This window comes from Lathamus discolor, chromosome Z (assembly GCF_037157495.1).
Source record: "Lathamus discolor isolate bLatDis1 chromosome Z, bLatDis1.hap1, whole genome shotgun sequence".
Classification (NCBI taxonomy): Eukaryota; Metazoa; Chordata; class Aves; order Psittaciformes; family Psittacidae; genus Lathamus; species Lathamus discolor.
This window is the reverse complement of record NC_088909.1, coordinates 56,267,153-56,279,632: the sequence shown is the minus strand read 5'-3', so window position 1 is coordinate 56,279,632 and position 12,480 is coordinate 56,267,153. Positions and strand designations below refer to the sequence as shown.

The 12,480-nt window shown below is 40.8% G+C and overlaps 1 protein-coding gene across 1 annotated transcript in view; it reads left to right on the top strand.

Annotated features, from left to right (window-relative positions):
* Window positions 1-12,480, top strand: part of PALM2AKAP2 (PALM2 and AKAP2 fusion) — a 267,010-nt gene that overhangs the window by 155,456 nt on the left and 99,074 nt on the right. Inside the window, exon 8 of the mRNA XM_065664052.1 lies at window positions 1,641-1,723. Within this exon, the coding sequence (XP_065520124.1) occupies window positions 1,641-1,723 (83 nt within the window). The remainder of the gene's footprint in view (window positions 1-1,640; window positions 1,724-12,480) is intronic.

Here is a 12,480-nt window from a genome sequence, read left to right as displayed (position 1 = left end):
AGGTCCCAATTTCATTATTGTGCTTTTCCACTGGTTTTAAAGCAGCCTTTAAACCTTGCTGGGGCTGCCCATTGGCTCTGTGGACTATGTGGACACCACAGCTCAGTATATGGGAAGAGGAGGGTGCAGCTCCAAAAAATCTGTGCAGGAGGAAGTCAAAAGCACCTACAGGATTTTGGCACATAGGTTTCACTGATGTTTTTAAATATGCTTCCCCTAGAGCAAAAAATCTGATGCTACCAAAAAGCAGGGAAAGCAGCCAATATTGTTAGAAAGAAAAATACTGGTGTGTAGTCAGTGCCTCCATGCATAGGTAGACTTCAGCTCATGCTGCCACTGCTGGCATGTGCCACTGCCCACTGCAGCGACAAATAAACAAAGAGCATCTCTGATGCACAGATCCTTTTGTGTAGGTAATCACAACACAACTGTGGAGTACACACAACCAGTAGTGGTCTGAAGACACAGGCTCAAGTTTATAGAGTGAAGTAGCATCAGAGGGCATGAATAACTGCCATTGTATTGACCAAGGACTGCAGAGCCATTTCAAGCTGTATTATTACATGTGCCATATTTCAAATCCAGTAGGTGCGCACAGTGCTGTGGTAGCACAAAGAACACTATTCACTGTATTCACAGTGTGAATGTGTACATTCAACAGAGCTACTGGAGATGATCTATAAATCTTTATACACCCTTACGCTCCATAGTGGAGACCATGTAACCTCCATAATTTGATTTCACAGTTTAGAAAATATTCACTAATTTAATCTGTCTCTAATCCACTGTCATTTATTTTAACTATTGCCATTGCTACTGAAATTCCAAAAGTAATGCTGTCTGTGGCTAGCTATACTTTAGCAAGATTGTCCCTGGAGGCGAAATCAGCAGATATGTTCTTACCTTCTTCAAAGTTTAAGCTTGACGTAGAAATAAAAGTGCAGAGGTTCTTCCAGACCTGCCCTCACCCCATAAGCAGAGGTGATTAGTGACTGGCTGAGGAACAGTGTTGACTAATGAGATGCTCTGAGTTAGGATCCTAGATGCTCTTAGTTAGGATCCTAGATGCTCTTAGTTAGAATCCTAGATGCTCTTAGTTATCCTTCCCTTGGGATGCACAGAAGTGCAGAAAAGCCCTCTGGCTTCTCTCCAGGGATGGTGTGAGCACGGGCATACCTTCAGCACCACAACACAGGCGAGCACAGAAGAACCAGTGCCTGGGGGACTCCCTGAGGGTGGCAAAGCTGGGCTTGGCAGCCAGGGCCTTCCCACAACCCATCAGTGACAGGGCAGCCACAGTCCCAGTACTGGGCACCACCCTCAGGACAGGGATGGCTGCTGAAGGTGCTGAAGTTGACAATATCCTTCCCAAGCCGTGGTGTGCTGTGCAACCTGCTAAGCACCCGCTGTGTTCTCTCCCAGCGGTAGCTGCCTCTCCACAGCACGCAGAGCTCTCTCCAGCTGGCAAAGATATTTTTCAGTCAATTGTTTTTTTACCCTTTATGCTTTCTTTCAAAATGCTGATGAGATACCAGGCTCGTGACAGAGCGTGGCTGCTAGAAATGGATCCAAGCAAAGCAAAGCAACTTCTCAACCATATGTATTCTCCCATGGGCAATAAAATGTCTTTGGTTTTGTAGGCACAGAAGAATCAGATATGCTGCCAAAGGACCCGCTGGGACCGTGCTCCTGTGAAAGTCCCGAAGCCGAGGAGGGTGCAGGGGTAAGTCTCTTCCCACCATGTTCTTGTGGGAAGCACAGGGATCGGACCTGTGCTAAGACATAATGCTTGTTGGCACTCTGCGTTAGGTGGCATAGGGCACATCTTCAGCTGCGAAGAGGTTGTCTGTTAGCTCACCTGATAGCATGGGGTGTCTGGGAATGTACCACTTTGCTGGAAAATGAATGATGGGAATATTCCTTTTTTGTTCTCGGTGTGATCATGTGCAGCCATTACTTTTAAGAGCAGCAAATGGATTTGTCAGTATGATGCTGGGAGTAGAAAGGGAGTGAACAGGCAAGTGAATTCCTCAGGGCCAGAACATTCATCTTCAGGCCTGCTGACACTGCTGAGCGTGAAGCACATATATCTAAAGACAAAACCAACCATATTAAAAACTAAAGGCCTCTCCAACAATATTTGTCATAAACTGTTCTTTTAAACAAAGGTGCAAACTTGGATATACATTGCCCATATTCCTGCTCAAATTTACTTTAATCTTTCACATTTCTTTAAATAAAATCAAATTAGTAATCAAGGCTGTTAAACTGATTCAGATTAAACTGATAAAGCATATTTCAGACTTCTGCTATAAAAGCAGTGGGTTGGGATTTTTCAGTAATATTAGTTAAGTTTAGCCCAAAAACTAATTCTTTTGCTTAGAGAGGCATTTAAAGATAAAAATGCAGCAACTTCATTTCTTCTCCTGGTCTGTGAGTGAAAACTGGTGTAAGAAGCTCAGATCAGCTAGCTTTAAGACCTTAGAGGCCTTGATGAATTATCAGCTAAATCCAGCACCTGCTAAAACTTTTTCTTTTTTTTTTTAATGAGAAAAGGTAAATGCAAAACATGTTTTGAAAAGGTTTTCTTAGATTTTTCTTATCACATTTAGTAGTTTCACCTACCATTAAAAAAAACAAAACCACAAAACACACTAGTAGTTTTCTAAAAAATCCAGGTTTCCAATAGTTTTTATTTAAATACTAATAAAATCCAAAAGGTGATGGACCAACATAATTAAAAAAACAAAAAAAAAAAGAACAAAACAAAACGAATCTGCTAATAAAAAATATGAACCTCACTAAATGTGCTTAAAAATTTAGAATGGACAATATAGCACAGAATTTCATATTCTCAGCTATCAAGAAACAACAACCAAATTTAAGATTAAATCTATATAAGGCAGTAAATCAACATATCCTCAGGGGTATCAGTCAGTGAGAATCCACCTTTCTTTAGGCAAATAATATACAACACACACAATTAAACTAAGGTTCGAATTGATAATGCAAAACTATCAAAACAAAACCTTCATGTTACAATTAATTCAGATATTTAAATCATTCTGACTGTATCTGGAGGACTTACGCAGACATTCCTAGACTTTTTTCACTGGTTGCTAACAGCTCTGTGCTCAGTGTAGTATCATTTTGTGGTAGCTTGTGTATCACAAGCAGGACCTATAGGACTGCTGGAAAAGCTCTGAGCTAGATTTTAATCAGTCCTTAACTTTCTCTGGTGTAAGTTTAGGTCATGCTTAAGAAAGGGGAGAAAAAAAGTTCAATGACCCTGGAATGCAATTTGTTTTAATAACACAGTACCTCCAATGCTTGGGAGTGTAACACCACACAGAATAAAACCTGACTTAGCACCATTTTCTCCTTGGTTTTAAAAAAATGGTCTCTTTTTTTAATAACAACTCCCCACTGAAGGAAAAGGTTTAATGGCAGAACCTTGTAAGAGGGAGGCTGACTCAGTGCTGTCACTGATGCGGCATGAGCAGAATCAGCAAAATGCTGGCATGGGAAAGTCAATAAAGTCCAGGAGAGTATCCATACCAGCACGGAATAAAATTCATTTAGTCATAGTAAATGACAAAGTGATGAAATTCTCTTTAATAACTTGCTAACAATTTGTGGAAGTGTTAAGCCTGATGTTCAAGGCAAAGACAATATGGACCAGCTGAACAGAAATTCTTCTAAGCTTGCATTTGCTGAGAGAGACAAACACAAGACAATTGTCCTTTCTATTGCTAAACAGTCAAATGGCCAATGTTATTTTCATGTAAGAAAAACATCAATTCTAGACAAACGCTGAAGAGGATATATTCTGACCTGGCTGAAACAAGTTTTTTTTTTATTGTATCAAGAGAAAGTAGATCTCAGTGAATAGAAATCAGGAAACAGAAATTTGCATAGCTGTTATTTCAACAGCCTACTTACTCCAAGTGGAGACCTGGGCCACTGTGAATTTCCCTTCAACTTTAACAAGCTATTAACAAGAAGCAGCAAGCTACCTCTAGGTCCAGACTGTGCTCTTGACAATATGGTTCAAGTCAATGGTAGCTGCACAGGTTTCAGTAAAGCATAGAAAACTCTTACATTTAATAGGTAATGACATTCATGACCAGTGAAGACAGCATATGGATTAGTAAAAAAATATACTACACTTGATCCTTGTCATGAAGCAAATCAGTGCCCTTCCTTACAAGAAAGGAAGGAGGCACTCTATGTCACGTGCTCAGAACAAGACAAGCTGGACCTGTTGTTGAACAAGACGAAGTTTATGAATGTTCTCAGAGATTTTATGTTTCTTCCTTCTTTTCTTAATAGCAAAATGCTGCCTCTTCATTGTTGTGTTTAAAACACATCCTGTTATGCCTGTAGCTCTTTTTGGAGTGCAAGTTCAGAATACCATGTACTCTATCACTTGCAGCTTTTGCTTAAAAAGGAGAACAAATATGCGCGTGGGAGTAGCATAAACTGCAGCTGTTTTTCTTTATGTTTCCACCGTCATTACTGCTGACTGGTAATGAGGAAGAAGATGTAAATATACACCACAAGGAAGAAGATATACAGGAGCCTGGGAGATTGTCTTGGTGAACTCCTAATTTTAACAAAACTTTTATGACTATAAAAAGATCAGAATAGGGTGAAAGAATTTGTTTTGCAGTGGAAAGGATGTTGCTATCCTGTCTGATGCTGGAATATTTAATAAGAGATACAGAACTTCAATTTGCTCTTTCACTGGCTTTATGAAAGATTGTATCATCAAAGAACCCAAGTGAGACCAGACATCTTTGGAAAGATTAACTAATTTCACTGGGCAGCTGCTTAAAACAAACGAAACATCCAAACAGATGCAGGATACAACCTCATCTCCTCATTCTCCCCCTTGCCCTACTGCCATAAACGCACTGTGGCTGAAAACTTTACAGATAATTCAAAATCACAGAGGTGTGGTATTTTCAGCACTCTGGGGCAGTTTAAAAGCAAGATGCTCTTTCTGCACAGCAAATGATTCTGAAACTTGTGAGGCCAGATGACAAAAATCCCTGCTTATCTTTCCAAGTGTAAGGCTGCATGGTTTTATAACCCCTCCTCTCTGACCTTTTAATGCAGTTTAGGATAAGTCTTGCTGCCACACCAGCCATGAAGGGGTAGTGCTGAAATTCACAGGAAATTGAAGTGAAATTCAGTAACAATCCAGGGCAGGGCACACAACTTCAAGGATTAAAACAGCTGATGCTTTCTCCAACTAGCTCCTGCCAGTTCTTATTGCTGGTTTCTCAGGCCACGCTCTTCACCCCTGGTCCTGGCCGCAGTCCACCTCATATTTAAGTCAGCAGAGCTGGGCTAGCTAATGGAGAGGAGGATTCATCTGAGTTACTGAACTGCAGGTCATAGCACACAGCTAAGAGTTCATTTCCAATTATGGTCTGTGCTAATTGCTCTCCTGTGCGTCTTCAAATCATGACCAAGGCAGGCAACATTGGTTAGGGAAGCCAGAGGATTGTTAGTCATTCAAAGCCATCAGAGACATTATGTTTGACCTCTGGCATTGTAATTTTATTCTGTGGCTCTGCATGGAAACTGCCAAAGCAAAGTCACAAGCAGCCAAGCTGTGGTGCCTGTGTAAAACATGTCCACCTACCTTCATTTCTGAAGACAAATGAGATTGCCTGCTCCTACAGGATGTGAGTTGGACATTGAAACACATTGCAGTTTCATACCGCAGAGCTGGATTTCCTCACAGAATACTGTGTATTTTTAATTAGCAGGCCTACAATCAACTTGTCTTATCATCTCATTACACTTTCATTTTGCCTGATTTCACATCTGATGATAAGAAAATGCAGTGAAGCTAAGACCTCAGCTTACTGCAGGGACAGCCAGTCCCTCAGGCTGGCCACAGATTTACTGATTGGGCCTGCTGCCTTTCTAAGTCGAGAAAAGGATGCATCTTTTGGAAACGTAAAAATGTTGTTTGAGGCGAAAAACATTCTTTGTCATGGGACAAATAATTTCTGTTTTGAATATGATCCACTTGTCTCTGACTTTCTGAGGACCTTCAAGTAGGGTTGGTTTTCTCACTTACCCATTCCTAGCGTTGCCATCCACCCTGCAGCAAATGACACATCCCAGCTGGAGGCATTTAGCACCACTGCAGTAGCACTATCAGGAGCAAGCATTCAGTCTTTAATATGGGGAGGGCTCAGTAAAATGTGTGGAGAAGGCGGTCTGATTGCTGGAGATTTGTACTTCAATGTGCAAAACTCAGAAGATCAAAAGATATGAAGAATATGCAGGACCACTCCTTAAGATCGTAGCAATATACAGGTGGAAATATTAAGAATATGGTAAGAGGGTCTTGCTGTTCTTCTGTGAAGCAGTGATTTTAGTCCATGGAGGCTGACAGGATTCCCCATGTAGGAGTAAAAGCAAAGACAGAAGCATTTCTCTTCTTCATAGTTGTCAGAGCACACCTGTGGCAAACTTCCAGAAAAAGATGGCATGACAAAATGCGCCTTTCTGCATTTAGTTAATGTTTGGAACTGGAGTAAGCACTGTGTTTGCTTTGCGTGATAATTAAATGAAAAGTGTTTAAGAATAGTGTCTTGTTTCCAATGCTGCTACTTGTGAGCTAAAGTTAGGAACATTTAAATATGAGCAAGTAAAATTTAAATGGTATTATTTTTAATAGTTACAGGCATAGTTTTGTATAATAGTATTTGTCCGCTTTTGATTCTCTTCCTACATAAACCCATGAAGGTGTTTTAAAAAAACAGTCCTGTTTTGTCTGCTGCTTGCACCCTCTTTCTCCCACTAGATGTCTTTACAGGATCTACCCAGTCCTCTTGAAAGCCTCTGATCAAATTTCTTCCATATTTCGTCTCTTCTGCAAGTTTCCCACCCAGATTAGTTTCTGCTAATTGTTCTTTCATTTGCTGCCAGTTTTGCTTCAGTCTGGTCTCTTGTGTCTCCCACAGCTGCTTATCTCCCTTGTCGGCTCTTTTTCCTGGGGTGACACTGGCCCCACTTTTTCCTGCAGGGGCAAATGTCTCTGCTCCTCAACACTCATTATTGCTTACATTTTGATAACATCTACAGGCCAGATAAGAAATTATTATGCTGAATGAGATAAACTTACTTAAGGAAAGCCTGTCTCCAGTCGAGGTCTTAGAAAACACTCTGGATCCATCTAAAAGCCATGACATAAAAAAAATCACCAGCTCTCTCTTTCATTGCAGTTTTGATGATTAATGGCAACAAACTACTTCTGTGTTATCTTTGTTTGCACAACTGAAATTTGTAGTCATGCTTATTAACTCAGTCCTTCCAAATACTGGGAAGTTGAATACTCAGTGAAATACACTGTGTTTGGGTGTATATGAGGAGATATTTAAATATTTCTGCACAATGTATTTTGTGAATGGGCTACACAAACAATTTTACTAACTCTACAGGACTTTCTTTTATTTATAGAGCCTAATGTATGTAAGCTGCTGCAGGACAACACTGCTTTATTCTCTATAGACAACTTTATTCTTTGTCTTGTCATTTTTATTGTTCTAGTGGCAGTGAATAAAACGCTGCATCTGTTCCTCAGGAAGGACTTAATCCAAAGCTCATTGAATGCATTGGAAGAGCCTCCACTGGGCTTTGGATCAAGCTCTTTAGTTCACAAACAAATGCTCTTTGTGAGAATATGCTATTCAAGTATTGTACAGAAGAGTTACAGAGCTAGAGTTCCTGATTTCTAAAATAATGATTGCTCTTCAAATCTTTTTTGCATTGCCTGTTCAGTTGGAGGAACAATATGCAACTGTACATAATTGTTGAAGTACTGTAGCCTGTGATTATCTTGCCCCAGCTATTGAAGTAAATGTAGAACATGTAAAGCTGTGGCAAAAAGTAATGCTATATTTATATGGCTCTGCCTATGCACACAGTGAGTCAGAAAATATGTAGAGATAGGCCCCCTGCCCCTGCTGATCTTCAGGCTCAGTCAGGCAAGCTGGACACAGGCGAGCCATCTTTCAGGACTGCCTTCTGTTGATGTTATTGATGAAACAGACTTGAAAGAGGGATTTGTAGAATTTTGAGGGATACTACTGAATGGATTTTTTTTTCCTCCTGTGCTTAGGAAAAGTAACATACTGAAAGGAGACACAAAGCCCACAGTAGGGGAAAGATATGGGAACTATTGTGGAAGAAGGTACAAAAAGAGTAAGATAAGGCAGGAGTAATCAAAGCAGAAACATTATCTGGAGTAAGACTGTAAAGAGGTTTAAGTGAAAATTCAGAGCTCCACATTTGCAATGACTGCATTTTCCAGAAGAAGGAGGGAGAACCATGAGTCAGTTATGCAGTGGTATCCCCACGAGCTGCAATTAAAAATCAATATCCCTTACAGCATCACAGGGAGTGAATGATTTCCTTGGATTTCTCATGAAGGGGAATTAACAGTTCCCGTGAACTGAAGAGAACATAATGCCAATGAAACTGGACCTTTTCTGGAACTACAGAACAGCATAACTGCTTCACGTGGGTGTGGATTACACACACAGTTACTACTGGGTATTACTCCTGTGACAGAATAGCTTGCAGTAAAATACACGGTGTGGTAAGTGCTGGCACAGCGACGCATGTAGTTTGTAAGCCAATGATGACTAAAAGTTTATGGAGCCAGTACTTAAATGTTACTTACTCAGGAGTCACATTTAAGTCAATGAGTTTATTCATGTTGCTAGTTGCTGATACAGATCTTGCCAAGCTATTTCACCACATAATAGAAATATCTAAACAAGCCTGTTAGTCAGCTAAGTAACTTCAGAAAATAATATTTAAGTTCGTATTACATTAGTATTTGAATTCCCGAACCACAGCTGAGGTCCCGTTATGTTTTGCAAACAGCCACTAACAGTCAGTCCCTGTCCTAAAAGTTATCAACTCATAGACACATATAAGGGAATGTGACATGCCTTCGGTCACATCTCAGATCACCAGCAACACCGGGAATGGAACAGGGATCTCCAGTCACTTCCCAACAAGCAGCTCCCTACTTCTGTAATACTTGACATTTCATCCCTGTACTGAATATAAAGCATTTATGAATGTGACCTCCAAACTTCCCACAGCTCTTCTGCTGACTGATGGATCTCTGCATTCATTAGTTTTATAAATGCACAGAGAATACACACAAGTACCATTTTCATCTCACATGCATTACCACAAGCCAGCACATTCCCTCAGCCAGCTCATGTGCATGTTATTCTGCAGTCAGAGAAGTAACCAGAATCACAAAGAAAAATTAATCTAAGCACAAAATTTCTGACAGCTAATCTGACACTTAAAATTCTGCATCCCAAGCAAACCCCATTTTTTATACACAGTGTGGAGACTCCCAGATCAGGCATCATCTTTCAGGACTGCATTTCATTTTATAAATGTTGTAAAAGTGCCTGACATATCCAGCATCATTATCACAATATTCTTTTTCCTTTCTTTATTCTGCACTACTCTCAGCATCTTTGAGAGTTCATAGAGAACAAGAACAGCATGCTGGGCTATGAAACTGCAGCCTGAAAGAATTTCTTCCTAATAGGAAGAGGTGCACCCTTTGAATTATTCTCCACTTGAAGGTTTGCTGTGTAACAGTTTAAAAAAATAAAAATCTCTCACACAGAAACTAGGGTCCAATATACCAACAAATTCCAGAAGCAAAGACTCTGAGTAACTCCTCTGTCTCCTGGATATTGCAGGGGCAGCAGATATAGATATGACTTCACTGTCTTCTCCCCCTCTTTCTCTCTCTTCTACTCCAAATGTCTTAGTCTTTCATTTCCTTCTCTTTATCTTGCCATTCTGAGCTGCCCTGTGTCTCTTCCCCTTCCTAACTCCAGGCACTCTTCATTGGCAACAGCTCTGCCGTCTTTCTGCCCATGGAAGAGCATGCATCTGTACAGAGGCAGATTGTAATCTAGGTCAGCTTATGTGGCAGAGAAAAAAAAAGAGTAGAAATAAAAGCCTTTTTGTACAATAACAATGCCTCACATAACCATGTGGCCCAGTTATTGGAGGTGTTTGGTGTCTGCAGTTCCCACTAACTTCAGTGGCACTAGTCCTCTTGTTCACAGCCTATGTATATACTTCAGCTTTGCAGCTCCCTGCAAGTATTAGTACAGATATGCAGTCACACTTCCTTGAGCTTTCCCAAGAATGTCACACAATCTCAGGATCTGGTTTTGTCACTTTTTCCTACATGTTCAGTACAGCCTTGGGATGTATGTTTGTCAGTCACTGGAGAAGGAATGAGGTAATACCAGGGGTAACATATCCCTTTTCAGTTCACAGGGCACATACAGCAGGCCTGAAAGGGAATGACAGGCAAAGAACTGTCATTTGAATGTTTAAAATAACGACCTTTATTGACAAAAGTTGGCCTAATGCACCTGATCATCATACTTTTCCTACTTTCAGAGGCTTTGGGACCACACCTACTAATCTCACAATTCATTATTTAGATAAAGATATTTTAACTTCACAGCAAAGATTAGGGAGGGCTGCACCCTGGCGAAGATTAACTCCTTCTTCTCCCTACCAGAAGCCCTCTGTATTACTGTTCAAAAATCACAGAGCATTAACAAAACACATCTTTAAAACAAACTTTTAAAATAATTTTCTTCTGCTGTTGTAACCATTAAAAATGCAAATTTGAAGCCAATAGTCAAAGTTCACTAAAATACACACAGTGAAATCACATTGGATTTCCTCTGTGATATATCAGACATGTGCTACCTTTATTAATACTAAGTAAATGCATCTCACAAGAAAAAAGGCAAAATAAAAATTCAAACAGTATCAGCGTCATTAGATATTGCTTTATCTAATGGAGCAAAATCTGTGCTGCAGTCATGCAGTTCAGTCCAACCCTGTATGAGGACAGTAAGCAGGATAGGAACAAAAGGGCAGAGGGGTGGGAACCCACTAAGAGGAGCTCTGAAGTTCCCCCTTTGGCAGTGTAACATCTTTGGTTGCAGTAAGCACCACAGATTTTTTCCTACAGCGCAGTATTGCCAGTCTCCAAAACTTGAGACCTTCAAAAAGCATGATATTGACTATGATTATTTTAATTATGTTTCTAAGGCCTGGAGGAGACCTTTCTGCATAGTTCTGAAGGTTTCAACAACTTAAAAAAAGGCTGATGTATTTTTCTCCCTCCCTTCCTTTTGATAACTGGCTTGTTCTATCAGCTGAAGTTTCTAAAAACCCAACAAACATGGTCAGACCTGTGAAACACCCAAAAGGGATGCAACCCCCATGCTCCTATTTCTCTTTCCCCTCCAGCCCCACACTGCCATTTGGATAGCATACCTACCTGTGGCAGCAGAGACAGCAGGGCAGGCTGGTAGGTGTGAGCAGTGACGCATGTCTATGCACAGCTGCTTCAGTCAGATGCCAGAGGTGCAGCTTCTCATTGCTCCCTGCCTGCTCCCTGCAAATGGGCTGAAGAGAACCATACTACAGCTCTAGCACATGCCAGGCCCACCTGCATGGATCCTAGAAGGACAAAGGGTGGGAGTCCTGTCTTTGGGCAGGTAACTGAACTGCAGATGTTCCTGGGAACAATCCTAGATGGTGCAGCTCAAACACCCCCTGCTAAGAGCTGGTCTTCTTCCTTTCCATGCCGTATGCTAGTGTCAAGTAAAAAATGTGCATTAAAAAGGGCCATACTTCACCTGGAGAATTTACAGCGAAGTATGAAAGAGACAAAACAGACAGCAGCAGATACGGAGTATGGCAACGGCTTCCTGGGTCAAAGACCTCGGAGGAGTCTTGTCTGTACCATTCTCTGTGTGCTTTAGTATTCATGTTTGCAAAGAGGGTCATGGATACATACAGTTAATTACTAAGATAGCTTCTTACTTCCATTAACAGCACTGACTTACAGGTCTGCTCTTAGGTATGTACGCATCTATTTCCTTATACCATTAGCTTTTATTATAAGCCTTTTCACTGTCACAACATTCAGGTAGCAACGTGTCTCTGTGTGAGCACCTATGTCCTTGAGTTCTCACCAGAGAATGCAGCAGCTGAATTATCAACAGCAGCATTTACCTTCCCATTTAAAATACTGGCACCTAAACAGGGGAAGGTGGCAAATGTGCCACTATACTTCCATATAGGCTCTGGAGAACTAGAGGTTTGCAAACCTCATGCCTGTTCTGTGCAAATAGAGAGATGCTAATTGGGTTAGAACTAAAGGACACCTGGATTAATGCTATCTATCTGAGAAGAGTCAACACTGCAGCTGTAAAGTCCTGCCTTAAACAAAAGTCTTGAAGGTCTCTGGAAGGATCAACAAAAATGTGGTCAGGGTGATCTAATTTCCATTAGACTGGGTTTCTAAAAGGCTCTTGACAAAGGTTTTTAAGGAGACTGAAGAACTGTTAGCAAGAAGAGGGAAAGCCCTGGTAT